The sequence below is a fragment of the Rutilus rutilus genome (genome assembly GCF_951802725.1).
Source record: "Rutilus rutilus genome assembly, chromosome: 4".
NCBI lineage: Eukaryota > Metazoa > Chordata > Actinopteri > Cypriniformes > Leuciscidae > Rutilus > Rutilus rutilus.
In genome coordinates, this window is record NC_140212.1 from 48764160 (window position 1) to 48775932 (window position 11773).

Here is an 11773-nt window from a genome sequence, read left to right on the forward strand (position 1 = left end):
GAAATAAATAATAGACAAATGGAGTCTTTAAACGCCTCAGATGTAAAGTTATTCGCTGTCAAAGTGACGCCAAAATTAATGTGAGTCAATGGAATGCTAACAGCAGGTGGGGGTCTGCTACAATGGCAGCCCCCGGGGAAGCTTCGGTTTGGGTTGGATGGATTACCCCCTTGGATTTTACTCGAATTTACTTAGTTATCTCCCGGATATGATGTCAATAGGCTATTGCTTGGAAATGTCTTGTCGTTATAGGTCTAGCTGTATGATATAATATCATAAACAGAATAATGTTCTTTACCGCATGCTGCTATACATGTCATCCATCTCCATCTAATCAATCTTTTTGTTTTTGCTCTTCTGATGGTTTTCAGCTTTCTCTTTCTGCAAATTTTATAGTTGTATAGTGTAGCGATATTACCCAGCTCCCAAAATACTATCAAAACACTCCACGCGTAGAGTTCGACCGGTGCAAATATCTTTGTTTCTTCACTCACCGTGAAACTAAAACAAACAAAGCCACAATAAATCTTACAATACACACATCAAACACATCTTCCATTAAATTAACATTACACAATCGATTTTTCCACAACATCAACAACAAATAAAATCAAACACCTACCTCGCTCCGCTTACCAAGGGTACAAACATCTAACAGAGGGTTGGGAAAGTCCATTTAATCCTCGCCATTCCTTTAGACAACATACTACATGCGCCAAACGCTTCCTGCTCCGATGTGGATGTATCTCTAACGAACGGAGCCACTGAGCTTGCTTATATCAGTTCCGGGGTGCGTCTGTTACCCGGACGTGACTAACTCATACTAACGACACAAGCAAAGTAACGCCCACTTACAGTTCCTTTTAGGTGTCTCATGAATTAAGAAATAGGAAAAGAATGAAACAACAACAGCAGACTCTGAAAACGATACAACCCGTGTTTAAACAAATACTGCTACAACCCTAGTGTTTGGACAAATACTGCTCTGTCGTCTTTTGTTTTCTTTCTTCCTCTGTGCAGATACCACTTGATGGCTCTCCTGAGACCCATATGCAATGACCGTCTCACCTGCATATGAAGCCACAACCACAAGAAAACAACTAGACCCACTGCCGAGCCAACCAACACAGAAGAAAAATACACAACGCAGAGACTCACCTACGAAACCTTCAGTCATCCATCGACATGATCAAGACTACAAGCCTGCACCAGTACATGAGTGCTGCACCGGGTTAATGTCGGGTTAACCAACAAGCAATCTTGATCTTTCAACAAAATTACACCAGATGACTGAAGATAATTCTTCATGGTTCAGAAACTTGTTCACGAGAAAATGAGTTCCAACCATAAAAGAAAAAAAAGAAAAATACACAACGCAGAGACTTCACGGATCCTAATCGCATGTTTTTGTGTCAGCATGCAATTATAGATGAACATCACAGAACATGCTATGTGCCTGTAACTATCACACACGTTACAAGATTGAACTTGCTATGTGCCTGTAACTTACACAAGTTACAATAATTAACTTTTAAGTGTCTAAATTTGTATTTTGTGAGAGTTTTTAAGAACTCTCAAAATGGGGGATTGAAGGATTACAAATATGTTTAAGATCTGCTGATCCTACTTCCTTACATAACATCACATGAAAAACTAAGGTGAACTACACTGTATTGGGCATTCAAGGTGAACATGATGGCATCAATTTACTGATTAGAAGCCAGCTGTCTAAACATTGTAATAGTCAGGGGTTTTGTTAGTCTTTGATCTTCCAACTAAGAGTTGAACTGTGTGTGAATGTTTACCTAGTCTTAGTTCCCATGACCATTTGTGTTTATACCATTTGGGGAAGTCAGTTGGGGGTAATTGCCTCTATTGTCTTTAGATGATTAGATTTAGTGATCATCTCTAAGGCTGTGTGTAAGGTCAGCACCTTTAAGGACAGCCCACTGAAATGCCTATAAGACAACATGTAAAGTTACATTAGTCAGACTGTTTGGACTTATGCTTGAACGATATCCCAACGTCTCCTGGTTTCTGCGTAAAAGTTTACAACAGAGGCCATGATGGACAGAGGCCAAGGGGCAAATCTGGCCAGGATGCCGGGGTTACACCCCTACTCTTTTCCGAAGGACATCCTGGGATTTTTAATGACTAAAGAGAGTCAGGACCTCGGTTTAACGTCTCATCCGAAGGACGGTGCTCTTTGACAGTATAGTGTCCCCGTCACACTTCAAGTTGCATTCAAGAGAATTTAGAATCTAAATATAATGCATAAATAATTTAGCTTACATATTTAAATTATACTGAAGAACATATACAACTAAACAGTATCAAACTAGCTCCAACATGACAATGATTATTATTAAAGAATATAAATAATGAGATTTGCATTAGTTAAATATATTAATCATAATCATTTTGTTTTCAGGGATGACTGAGGTCTTTCTACAGTGGGCTTAAGAGTCAACAGTTTTTGTGTGTTAAGTAGATTTTTTTCTTGTGTGTGTATTTTGTTTATTATTGTTATTGTTTATTCGTTTATTTTATTTTTATGTCAGCTATAATGTCCGATTGTTTTTCATACAGAGCAATGTACATGTCACTTGTTCAAGGCTTTGTATTGCTTATTGTGAATGTCATATGATTAAGAACAGTAGCCTACATTAGACATCAAATACATAATATACTCTGCGTCTTTAAGGACTATTTGTAACAACATGAACGAAGGAAATAATATGTTCATATATACAGTCAAATGGGAAACACTTTCCAACATATTACACGTTTAACTATAGCCACATCTGTTAGGAAATATGGTTGTCAATACCAAAATTGACTATGTGAAGGTACAGTGAGGAAAATAAGTATTTGAACACCCTGCTATTTTGCAAGTTCTCCCACTTGGAAATCATGGAGGGGTCTGAAATTGTCATCGTAGGTGCATGTCCACTGTGAGAGACATAATCTAAAAAAAAAAAATCCAGAAATCACTATATATGATTTTTTAACTATTTATTTGTATGATACAGCTGCAAATAAGTATTTGAACACCTGTCTATCAGCTAGAATTCTGACCCTCAAAGACCAGTTAGTCTGCCTTTAAAATGTCCATCTCCACTCCATTTATTATCCTGAATTAGATGCACCTGTTTGAGGTCGTTAGCTGCATAAAGACACCTGTCCACCCCATACAATCAGTAAGAATCCAACTACTAACATGGCCAAGACCAAAGAGCTGTCCAAAGACACTAGAGACAAAATTGTACACCTCCACAAGGCTGGAAAGGGCTACGGGGAAATTGCCAAGCAGCTTGGTGAAAAAAGGTCCACTGTTGGAGCAATCATTAGAAAATGGAAGAAGCTAAACATGACTGTCAATCTCCCTCGGACTGGGGCTCCATGCAAGATCTCACCTCGTGGGGTCTCAATGATCCTAAGAAAGGTGAGAAATCAGCCCAGAACTACACGGGAGGAGCTGGTCAATGACCTGAAAAGAGCTGGGACCACCGTTTCCAAGGTTACTGTTGGTAATACACTAAGATGTCATGGTTTGAAATCATGCATGGCACGGAAGGTTCCCCTGCTTAAACCAGCACATGTCAAGGCCCGTCTTAAGTTTGCCAATGACCATTTGGATGATCCAGAGGAGTCATGGGAGAAAGTCATGTGGTCAGATGAGACCAAAATAGAACTTTTTGGTCATAATTCCACTAAACTTGTTTGGAGGAAGAAGAATGATGAGTACCATCCCAAGAACACCATCCCTACTGTGAAGCATGGGGGTGGTAGCATCATGCTTTGGGGGTGTTTTTCTGCACATGGGACAGGGCGACTGCACTGTATTAAGGAGAGGATGACCGGGGCCATGTATTGCGAGATTTTGGGGAACAACCTCCTTCCCTCAGTTAGAGCATTGAAGATGGGTCGAGGCTGGGTCTTCCAACATGACAATGACCCCGAAGCACACAGCCAGGATAACCAAGGAGTGGCTCTGTAAGAAGATAGATTAATGCAAAGAAATGTGCATATGACACTCACCTGAAGACTGTATGGGGCCGATGGTGTCACTGGCTTCACTCACTCCCACTTTACCCACTATCCTGTAGCGGATCAAGTACTGCTTTCCAAACTCCAATCCAGTCAGATTAAAGTCTTGCTCAGATGTGTTTATGATCATCCACTGTTCCTCAGTGCCAGAATCTGCTTTCTCCTGCTGGTACTCCACTCTGAACTTCACAGTTTCTCCAGTTGGGGACTTCTGCAGTTTCAGGGTCACACTGTCCTCCAGGACCTTCATCACTTCTGGTGGAGGAGGCTTCGACACGGGCTGGAACTGTGTTTCTGTCAGATTCCCTGATTCATACAGATATATAGAGGAGCCAGGATTGGAGGGATCAGAGATGGCAGAAATAATGAATCGATATCTCTTTTCATCTTTATTAGCCTCTGAAAAACTTCTGAAAAGAGTTAAGTTCTCTCTCATCTTTGAGCTGACACCAGGATTGTTGTGCCACTCTTCTGATACTAATGTGCTATAATTGTGTTTCATTCCCACATCTAGCTCTTTAAACTCGTCAGATTCCAGAAACTTCTTCAAGGTTGAAAGATACGGGTCTTCATATTTCAGAGATGTGAAGGTCAAGCACACCACAACATCAATATTAGGATTAAAGAGGATGGTGTTGAGACGGTTTGAGTCTTCAGTTTTGATTCCCTCCAGTATCTCGGTGTGAGAACTCAAGATGTTAAGTTCAGCCTTTGCATGATCTAACCACTGGATAAGCATGCTAGCATTAAAGGGGGAGCTGTAGTGGATCTTCAGGATGTCTTCCAATGAATTTTGCTCCATCTCTCCTCCTCGAATAGCAGGCAAGACCTTGGCCACTTCTTTCAGGAATACCATTTTGTAAATGTTAAGAGAGCTCTGAAATAAACGGAGCCTATCTTTGATGTCTTTGAAAACATTTACCAGAGTTCTTCTGGAGAAGTCGTTGCATGTCCTCTCTACTTTTCCCAGCCCCTCTATTATATCTTCAGTGTTGGAAACCAGACGTGTGGTGATTTCTCTCTCCAACTGAGAAGCTTTTGTATCCAGTAGAGAAAGAGGATAGAGCCAGACTTTTATTGGAACTGCATTCTGTGGATTGTCCTTCAGTATAGTGGGGAGCTTCTTGTACACCTCTAGGGCCTCCATGAAAGTGGTGGGGTTCTGCTCAAGGTGGACGTCACCATAAAATGTGCAGGAGATGCTCTCAGCCATATTCTTATGACCATCTGTCATTTGTAAAGCTCCTTGTCTCTCAATAGAAAATCTAGGGATGTTCTTGACCATGACGTTTAGTTCTCCCTCAATCTCCTGCTTTTCTTCCTCTTCTGTAAATGTCCGATCAAACACCATGACGGCCTGAGCTCCGTACAGTACAGCCGTGACCACATGAGTTGCAGTTTTCTGGTCAAAGACCTGAGGGTAAGTGATCTGACCCAGATGGCTCATAGTGAGCTGTTCAAATCTTGTGGTTTCACTGTAATTCATTGTAACTCTAGACTGTTGGTTTGAGGATTTGGTGTCACGCAGGAACTTGGCAGATCCTCCCACCTCCACCAGCCCTCCCAAGAAGCTGGCCTTCAGGGAAGCACTTAGATCCAGGAGACTGGACTTACTGGAGAGAGAGTCGAAGCTACTGAACTTCAAATCTGTCTTGGGCTGTGGACGGGTGTCCAAATCTTCATTCAGTGACTTCTTATCCCACAGAGTGACACCTGAAATGTGAAATGGCTTAAACAGTTAAGTCAAGTCAAGTCACCTTTATTTATATAGCACTTTTTACAATACAGATTGTTTCAAAACAGCTTTACAGAGAGAACAGAAAAATAATGCAAAAAAGTTTGTTTCTAGAAGAAAATAGCACCATCGTCCAGCTTAAGTTCAGAGATGGTTCATTTTTGTTTAAAAAAAAGGTATTCATTTAATTAATATATATATATATATATATAGCCGCTCTGGAAAACAAAATGTGACGTCATCGTCCAGCACAGTTCAGTTCTCATATAATAATGTCAATGCAGGCAGATCAATAATATTGTTGAATATTAACGTGTGAGGACGCAATGTCAACATGCCGATTTTGTATCTATAAGACTACTAATTTAATAGTTGTGTCCTTTCTCTTAAATCTCTAAATTACCACATTGTTGATTCACATTTGGGTGAAAAAGAGAGTAAAAAGCATTTTAGTAGGTACTGTACACACCTGGAATGAAGGTATCCTTGCGGCAGTCATAAAGCATACCAGGATACAGAGGTCTTCCTAGAGCTGCCACTTCAATGGTCTGTGATCCCATGGCTGCAGGAAATAACAATGAACAATTATTATACGCCTGTTTAACCGAAGCTAATTTGGGAGGGTTTCTCCCATCCCCGTACAATGTCCAATATCCCAAAAGTCCACAAAGATTTTTAATTTCAGAGAAATTCCAATTTTTAATCATGGTCCGTCCAGAATAAAATGTGATGCGATCTGGGAAAACCCACCACATGGTGAAATTTTACCTATTACAGGTTTTGATATCATATGGATGCTGGTATCAAGCCCTTTCCAAATCTGTTTTTATTTTTATCATAGCTTATTGGTAGCAGAAGTTATGTTTATCTGAAGTCGGCCGATCTCTATGATTTTCTGGAACGGAATTTTGAGAAAAACAGGTTTAAATAACTGTCACCGTTGAGACGCGTCCATCTCGCGATTGTTATGAAACTGCGTGACATTATAGTTTTGGATTGGCGCGAAATGCGCCACTATACACATTCACTGTACATGTATGTGGTTTATTTTAAAGGTAAACTATCTTTGTAGTGTTACGAGACGGACAGGTGTATGGGATATACGGCGATTGTTTTGTTTTTTTCACCTCTGCCGGGCGTTAATGGTCGCATAGAATGCATTAGAGAAAGAGAGTATTTTCAGCTTGACACTATAAATCGCTGTTTTTCTGCACTAAACAAGGGAATTTTGCCAAGATATTTTCAGAGATAAGAGAAAAGATGTTATAGAATAATAATTTAATGGAAAAAAAAAATTGACAAAAAAACTGACATTCAAACTATTTTGGAATTTACTGAAAACGGCCCAGCGCGACATCCGACGGGTTTTCCCAGATTGCATCACAAATGTCGCCTGTCAATGACGCAATATCCGCACTAACCTTGGTTTCCGCAATATCACGTGGACAAATGCGGAAGTGGTGGTTAGAGCTGTTGTGTACATCATGGATCACGATTACTCTTTGGCGAGTATTGAAACTCCAACAGAACGTAAGCATCGATATGAGGAGACATGCAGAGTTTGTGACAAGCGGAGGAATAAAACAAGGATAAATATTGGCGTGGTGTTTTCGAGATGGAGAGAGCTTCGCGACGAACTTGGGCTTGACAGAGACTCTGCTCTCGCGTGTGTATTAATAAACAGGTAAGCAAATCTATGTTTTTTTGTACAAGAAAACGTAATAGTCATGTATAGTACAGATGATTTTAATAGATATGAATTACACCACATTCTTGTACATTGTCACTTTTTTTTATCAATAACGTTACCGGTTAGAACATAATGTGGCATATGGATTATTGAAAATATTTAGCCATTACTTGCAAATACTGTGGGTTCGTTCCAAATAACTTTTAGTATGATTATTTTGAACACGTAAAACAACACAGCATTAACCATAAACACGTAAAACGTACTCGGTTACTAACGTAACCTCGGTTCTCTCTAGAAGAGGGAACGAGTATTGCGTAAGTTGCTTACGCTACGGGTAAAGTCATTTTTTCTTTTGCAATAAAGCCATAAAACACACACTGGACAGAAGATAGCAAAGACAGAGCACAGGACTTTGTCCTGTCCAATCTTTTCTCCTTCCTTATCTCTGCACCCCCCTCTCCCTCCTCCCTTCCTCTTCTCACGAGACAAATCACCAAAAGATGTCTCCCCTCTCCCCCAAAACCAGGTGCTACCCCCTGGGGTACATGAATTGACCCAAAAATAAGCACAGAGATTCTGGAAAATACACAGAAAAAGTGACCCGGGATTTGACCCGGGTTCGTTTGATTGACAAAGACAAAGAATTATCTTTAACATAAGTCCAAGTACATTAACGCTGAGTAGTATGAAAAAGCCTCCAAATATCACATAAATCATTCATCTCTATTGATTTAACAAGACAATTCTTACTGGCTCCATGTGGTTCTTAGTGGTTTCTGTCTAGAGTTGGATTTTCAGTGCAGATAAAATCACCACCTAGGAACATGTAACCATCAACACTACAGTTACTTATTACAGTATTTAGAGAGTTTAAAAAGACCACCCTTTCTGTGTCTACAGTTGGAGCATAAACACTGATGAAAGTCATTTTTTCACTTTCAAATACAGATTGTATTTTTAACAAGCGACCTTCAATGATTTCTTCAGTAACACAAGAAATGGGTACAAAATCCCTAGAAAACAGGATACCAACTCCACCACTGTTACTACTCTTATGACTGAGGATTTTCAAAGGGTAAAATCATTTGTAGCTTGAATCTGATATTCATTTTTTGTTTTTGTGTTAGTACATTATAATTTCACTTTTTTTTTCTCTCAACGCACATATAAACTAAATTTCCCTAAAATTCTAGTCCGTGTGTTTTCCTGCCTCCTGTGATACCTAAATCTTACCTAAATCTTCTGAGGGCCAGTGATTAGGTGGGGTTTCCAGGCAACATTTTTACCTATTAAAGCATCACACAAGTGTTACATGTGCATAATGGCAATTTCCTCGGCACAATTGAACTTTTGTCACATTATGATGCACTCCTTAAACACCACTTGGATAAAATTAGGAATAAGAAGACAGGAATGAGGCTGACACATCAAGTTCTGATATTCAAAATTATTAATTGGTGTGTGTGGGAAGAGAGTTTTAAAGACAACCCTGAAGGAAAGGGAAGACACAACTCCAGACAGAGCAGAATGTGATCAATGAATCACATGCTATTGGTCTTTTAAAAAATACCTGGTAAAGACCCCCTAGTAACAGCTTAAGTGCAAGATTTCCCTTTGCATCTGTGGGGAAATAATTTGACATTTATCAACACTAATAAAAACAGTAGCTGAGCTGTCATTTAATAATAGCTAGTACAGTAATATAGTAATAATATAGGGCAAGATTTATAAACAGGTCAAATTAGCGTAAGACCATAAAAAGCGCAGACTGAAGTGTAAAGTTCTGCTGTCGATCTAATGATAATGTGCAAATGAAGAATCACAGACACATTTCCATGATGACCAACACAACCTACCAAGAGCAGCGGAAATGAAAGATAAAGGGCCCTATCTTGCACCAATCATTGTACACTGACGCATGTATTATTCCTATTTTGCACCGACGCACAGCGGACTTTTCCCTCCACAGACGGGATTCTCTGATTGGTTTATTTCACGTTACGCCCAAACCACACCTATGAGTAATGAAGCTACTTTTTCAGACCAACCCATTTTAGATTTGCGTCGGGCGCAAGAGTCATTTATCCCGCCGGTATAATAGCAACAGCGCCCGAGACCCGCCCACAAAGTTACTTGCGTTTTGTGTTTGATACTTGCGTTTCAGATCATTAAAATAGGGCCTAAAGTTCTTCCTCTGGCGTTCCACATAAAGGAAGACGAGTGAAATAAAAAACTGGCTCAAAAGATTTGGTCATGAAGTCGTCTCGGAGATCTTGATTTATATATATATTTATAAATTATTATATTTATAGCCTCGTCAGAAATTAGCTTAGCACAGCCCCGCCTTAGCATTTCCTTTTTTTTTCTTTTCTTTTTTTTTACTGTTACTTTAATAAAAAAAAAAAAAAATAATAATCATTCAAGACCTAAAGAAAAGGTGTAGCCTCTGAATAAACAATTGTTTTAATGGGAAGGGCTCAGTTAGGCTGACCTGTGCGTTTATACACGACGGGTATCAGAATCGGCGCAAAGCAACATCATCTTTCCAAACACTCAATGCCAGTGCGGCACAAACACTGTGTGATGCGTGGGCTGAATATAACATTAGGAAGGAGGAGGATCCAAAATCAAGAATGCTTTGAGAGAAGGGCATGTAAAGCAGTTCAGGAAAATAGGGACACCCAAGCAATAGCAACACCCTAGCAACCACCCAAAATACCTTAGCAACCGCCCAGAACACCATAGCAACCACCTAGTAATACCATAGCAACCACCCAGAACACCCTAGCAACTGCATAGTATAGCAACCACACAGAATACCCTAGCAACCACCCAGAACACCTTAGCAACCCACTAAAAACACCCTAGCAACCGATGTTGCTCTATCTATCTATCAAACTTTCAACTACTTCAAACTATACTACTTTAAACATTTAGTAAGTTTAAACTTTTAGTAAGTACTTTAAAACTACTTTGAAACTTCAAACTTATTTAAACTTTAAACTAATTTGAACTTCTTCAAACTTTCTGGTCCAAACTTTCTCAAGCCAACTTAAAGTTTGTCTCCACAAACTTTTTTATCTAGTTTATTAGTATTATTATTATTGAGCATTTTCACATAGGTGAAATAAAAACATAAAATAATTTATCATATTATTTACTCTGGCTTCTTCCTTTAAATATCACAATCCAGACACTTTAATTGGAGAGTATAGATTTTCTGTAGCCATCAAAAATAGATCTGTTTGTCATGATCGACCTTCTCACTAAAGCTGATCGTCTGTGAATCAACGCCTGGCCTACAGAAAAGCAGAAGTGTTGAACATTTACATGTTTACTTTCCACCTCTGTATATTTCAGATTGTAAAGAGTCTGTAAATTAATCTAAACTGAAAGCAGAATCCCTAGAGCTCGATATCATTATAATCCTGAAGATTAATTCCTGAAGACTTACCGTGATGTGATATTTGTGCCAGTGTAAAATATGTGTTGTCTCTCTGTCACCCTGTTTGAATTTGCATTCTGTGCACTGTCTACACTTCCTGTCTGTGGTTATCCTGTCTGCAACTTTGACACAAGCAGAAAACAGGCTAACGCATGTATTGACGCATGTATCCTCTGTCCAACTGTCTTAAACTGAGAAACAACTGAGCAGCAATCTGGTCTCTGTGTCTCTTATTTGGTTCTCCAAGTGCACTGTCAGGCTTCACGAGATTTGGAGGGCATTGCAGAAGACTGATTGATTGATTGAAAACTTTATTGAACAACAACAATCAACACAAAGTGTTCAAAAGGATAAAAACACAAAAAAGCCCAAAGGCTTGTTTCCATTGTGGTCGAAGACCAGGAAACTTGGTTGTTTCTTCAGCAGGATTCTTTATTGAGAACACAAGCTGTCCGTAGCTGCAGTCATCAAGTCTGACTAAGGGAACTTTACATGGTCTCTTATAGGTATTCAGTGGGCAGTCCTTAAAAGTGTTGACCTAAAGACAGTACACATTCAGTGGGCAGTCCTTAAAGGTACTGACAGTCCTTAAACAGGCAGTTACCCCTGACTATTACAATATTTAGACAGCTGACTTACAGCTGACTGGTATAGAAGAGGAGAGAACTTGATTAGAAGAGAAAAAACACAAATGGTTAATTGTTAATACAGTGTCTTATAAGGGGGCCCACAATTCCCCCCTTGAGAGTTCAAATAACTCTCACAAAATACAAAATAATAATAATAATAATAAAAAAGAAATAGAATAGAATAAGGTAAACTAATAATCTATGGGTAATAATCTTTTTTT

The 11773-nt window shown here is 39.3% G+C and overlaps 1 protein-coding gene across 2 annotated transcripts in view; it reads right to left on the reverse strand.

Moving 5' to 3' along the window:
* The window catches only part of LOC311289315 (stonustoxin subunit alpha-like), a 16008-nt gene extending 4953 nt beyond the window's left edge, over positions 1–11055 (reverse strand). For both annotated transcript variants that reach the window (XM_084407182.1, XM_084407181.1), the window contains exons 1-3: positions 10933–11055; positions 6255–6347; positions 4042–5763 (exon numbers count right to left, since the gene is read on the reverse strand). In XM_084407182.1, coding sequence (XP_084263308.1) covers positions 4042–5763; positions 6255–6345 — 1813 coding nt within the window. In that variant the 5' untranslated portion in view covers positions 6346–6347; positions 10933–11055. The remainder of the gene's footprint in view (positions 1–4041; positions 5764–6254; positions 6348–10932) is intronic.
* Positions 11056–11773: the final 718 nt, after the last annotated feature.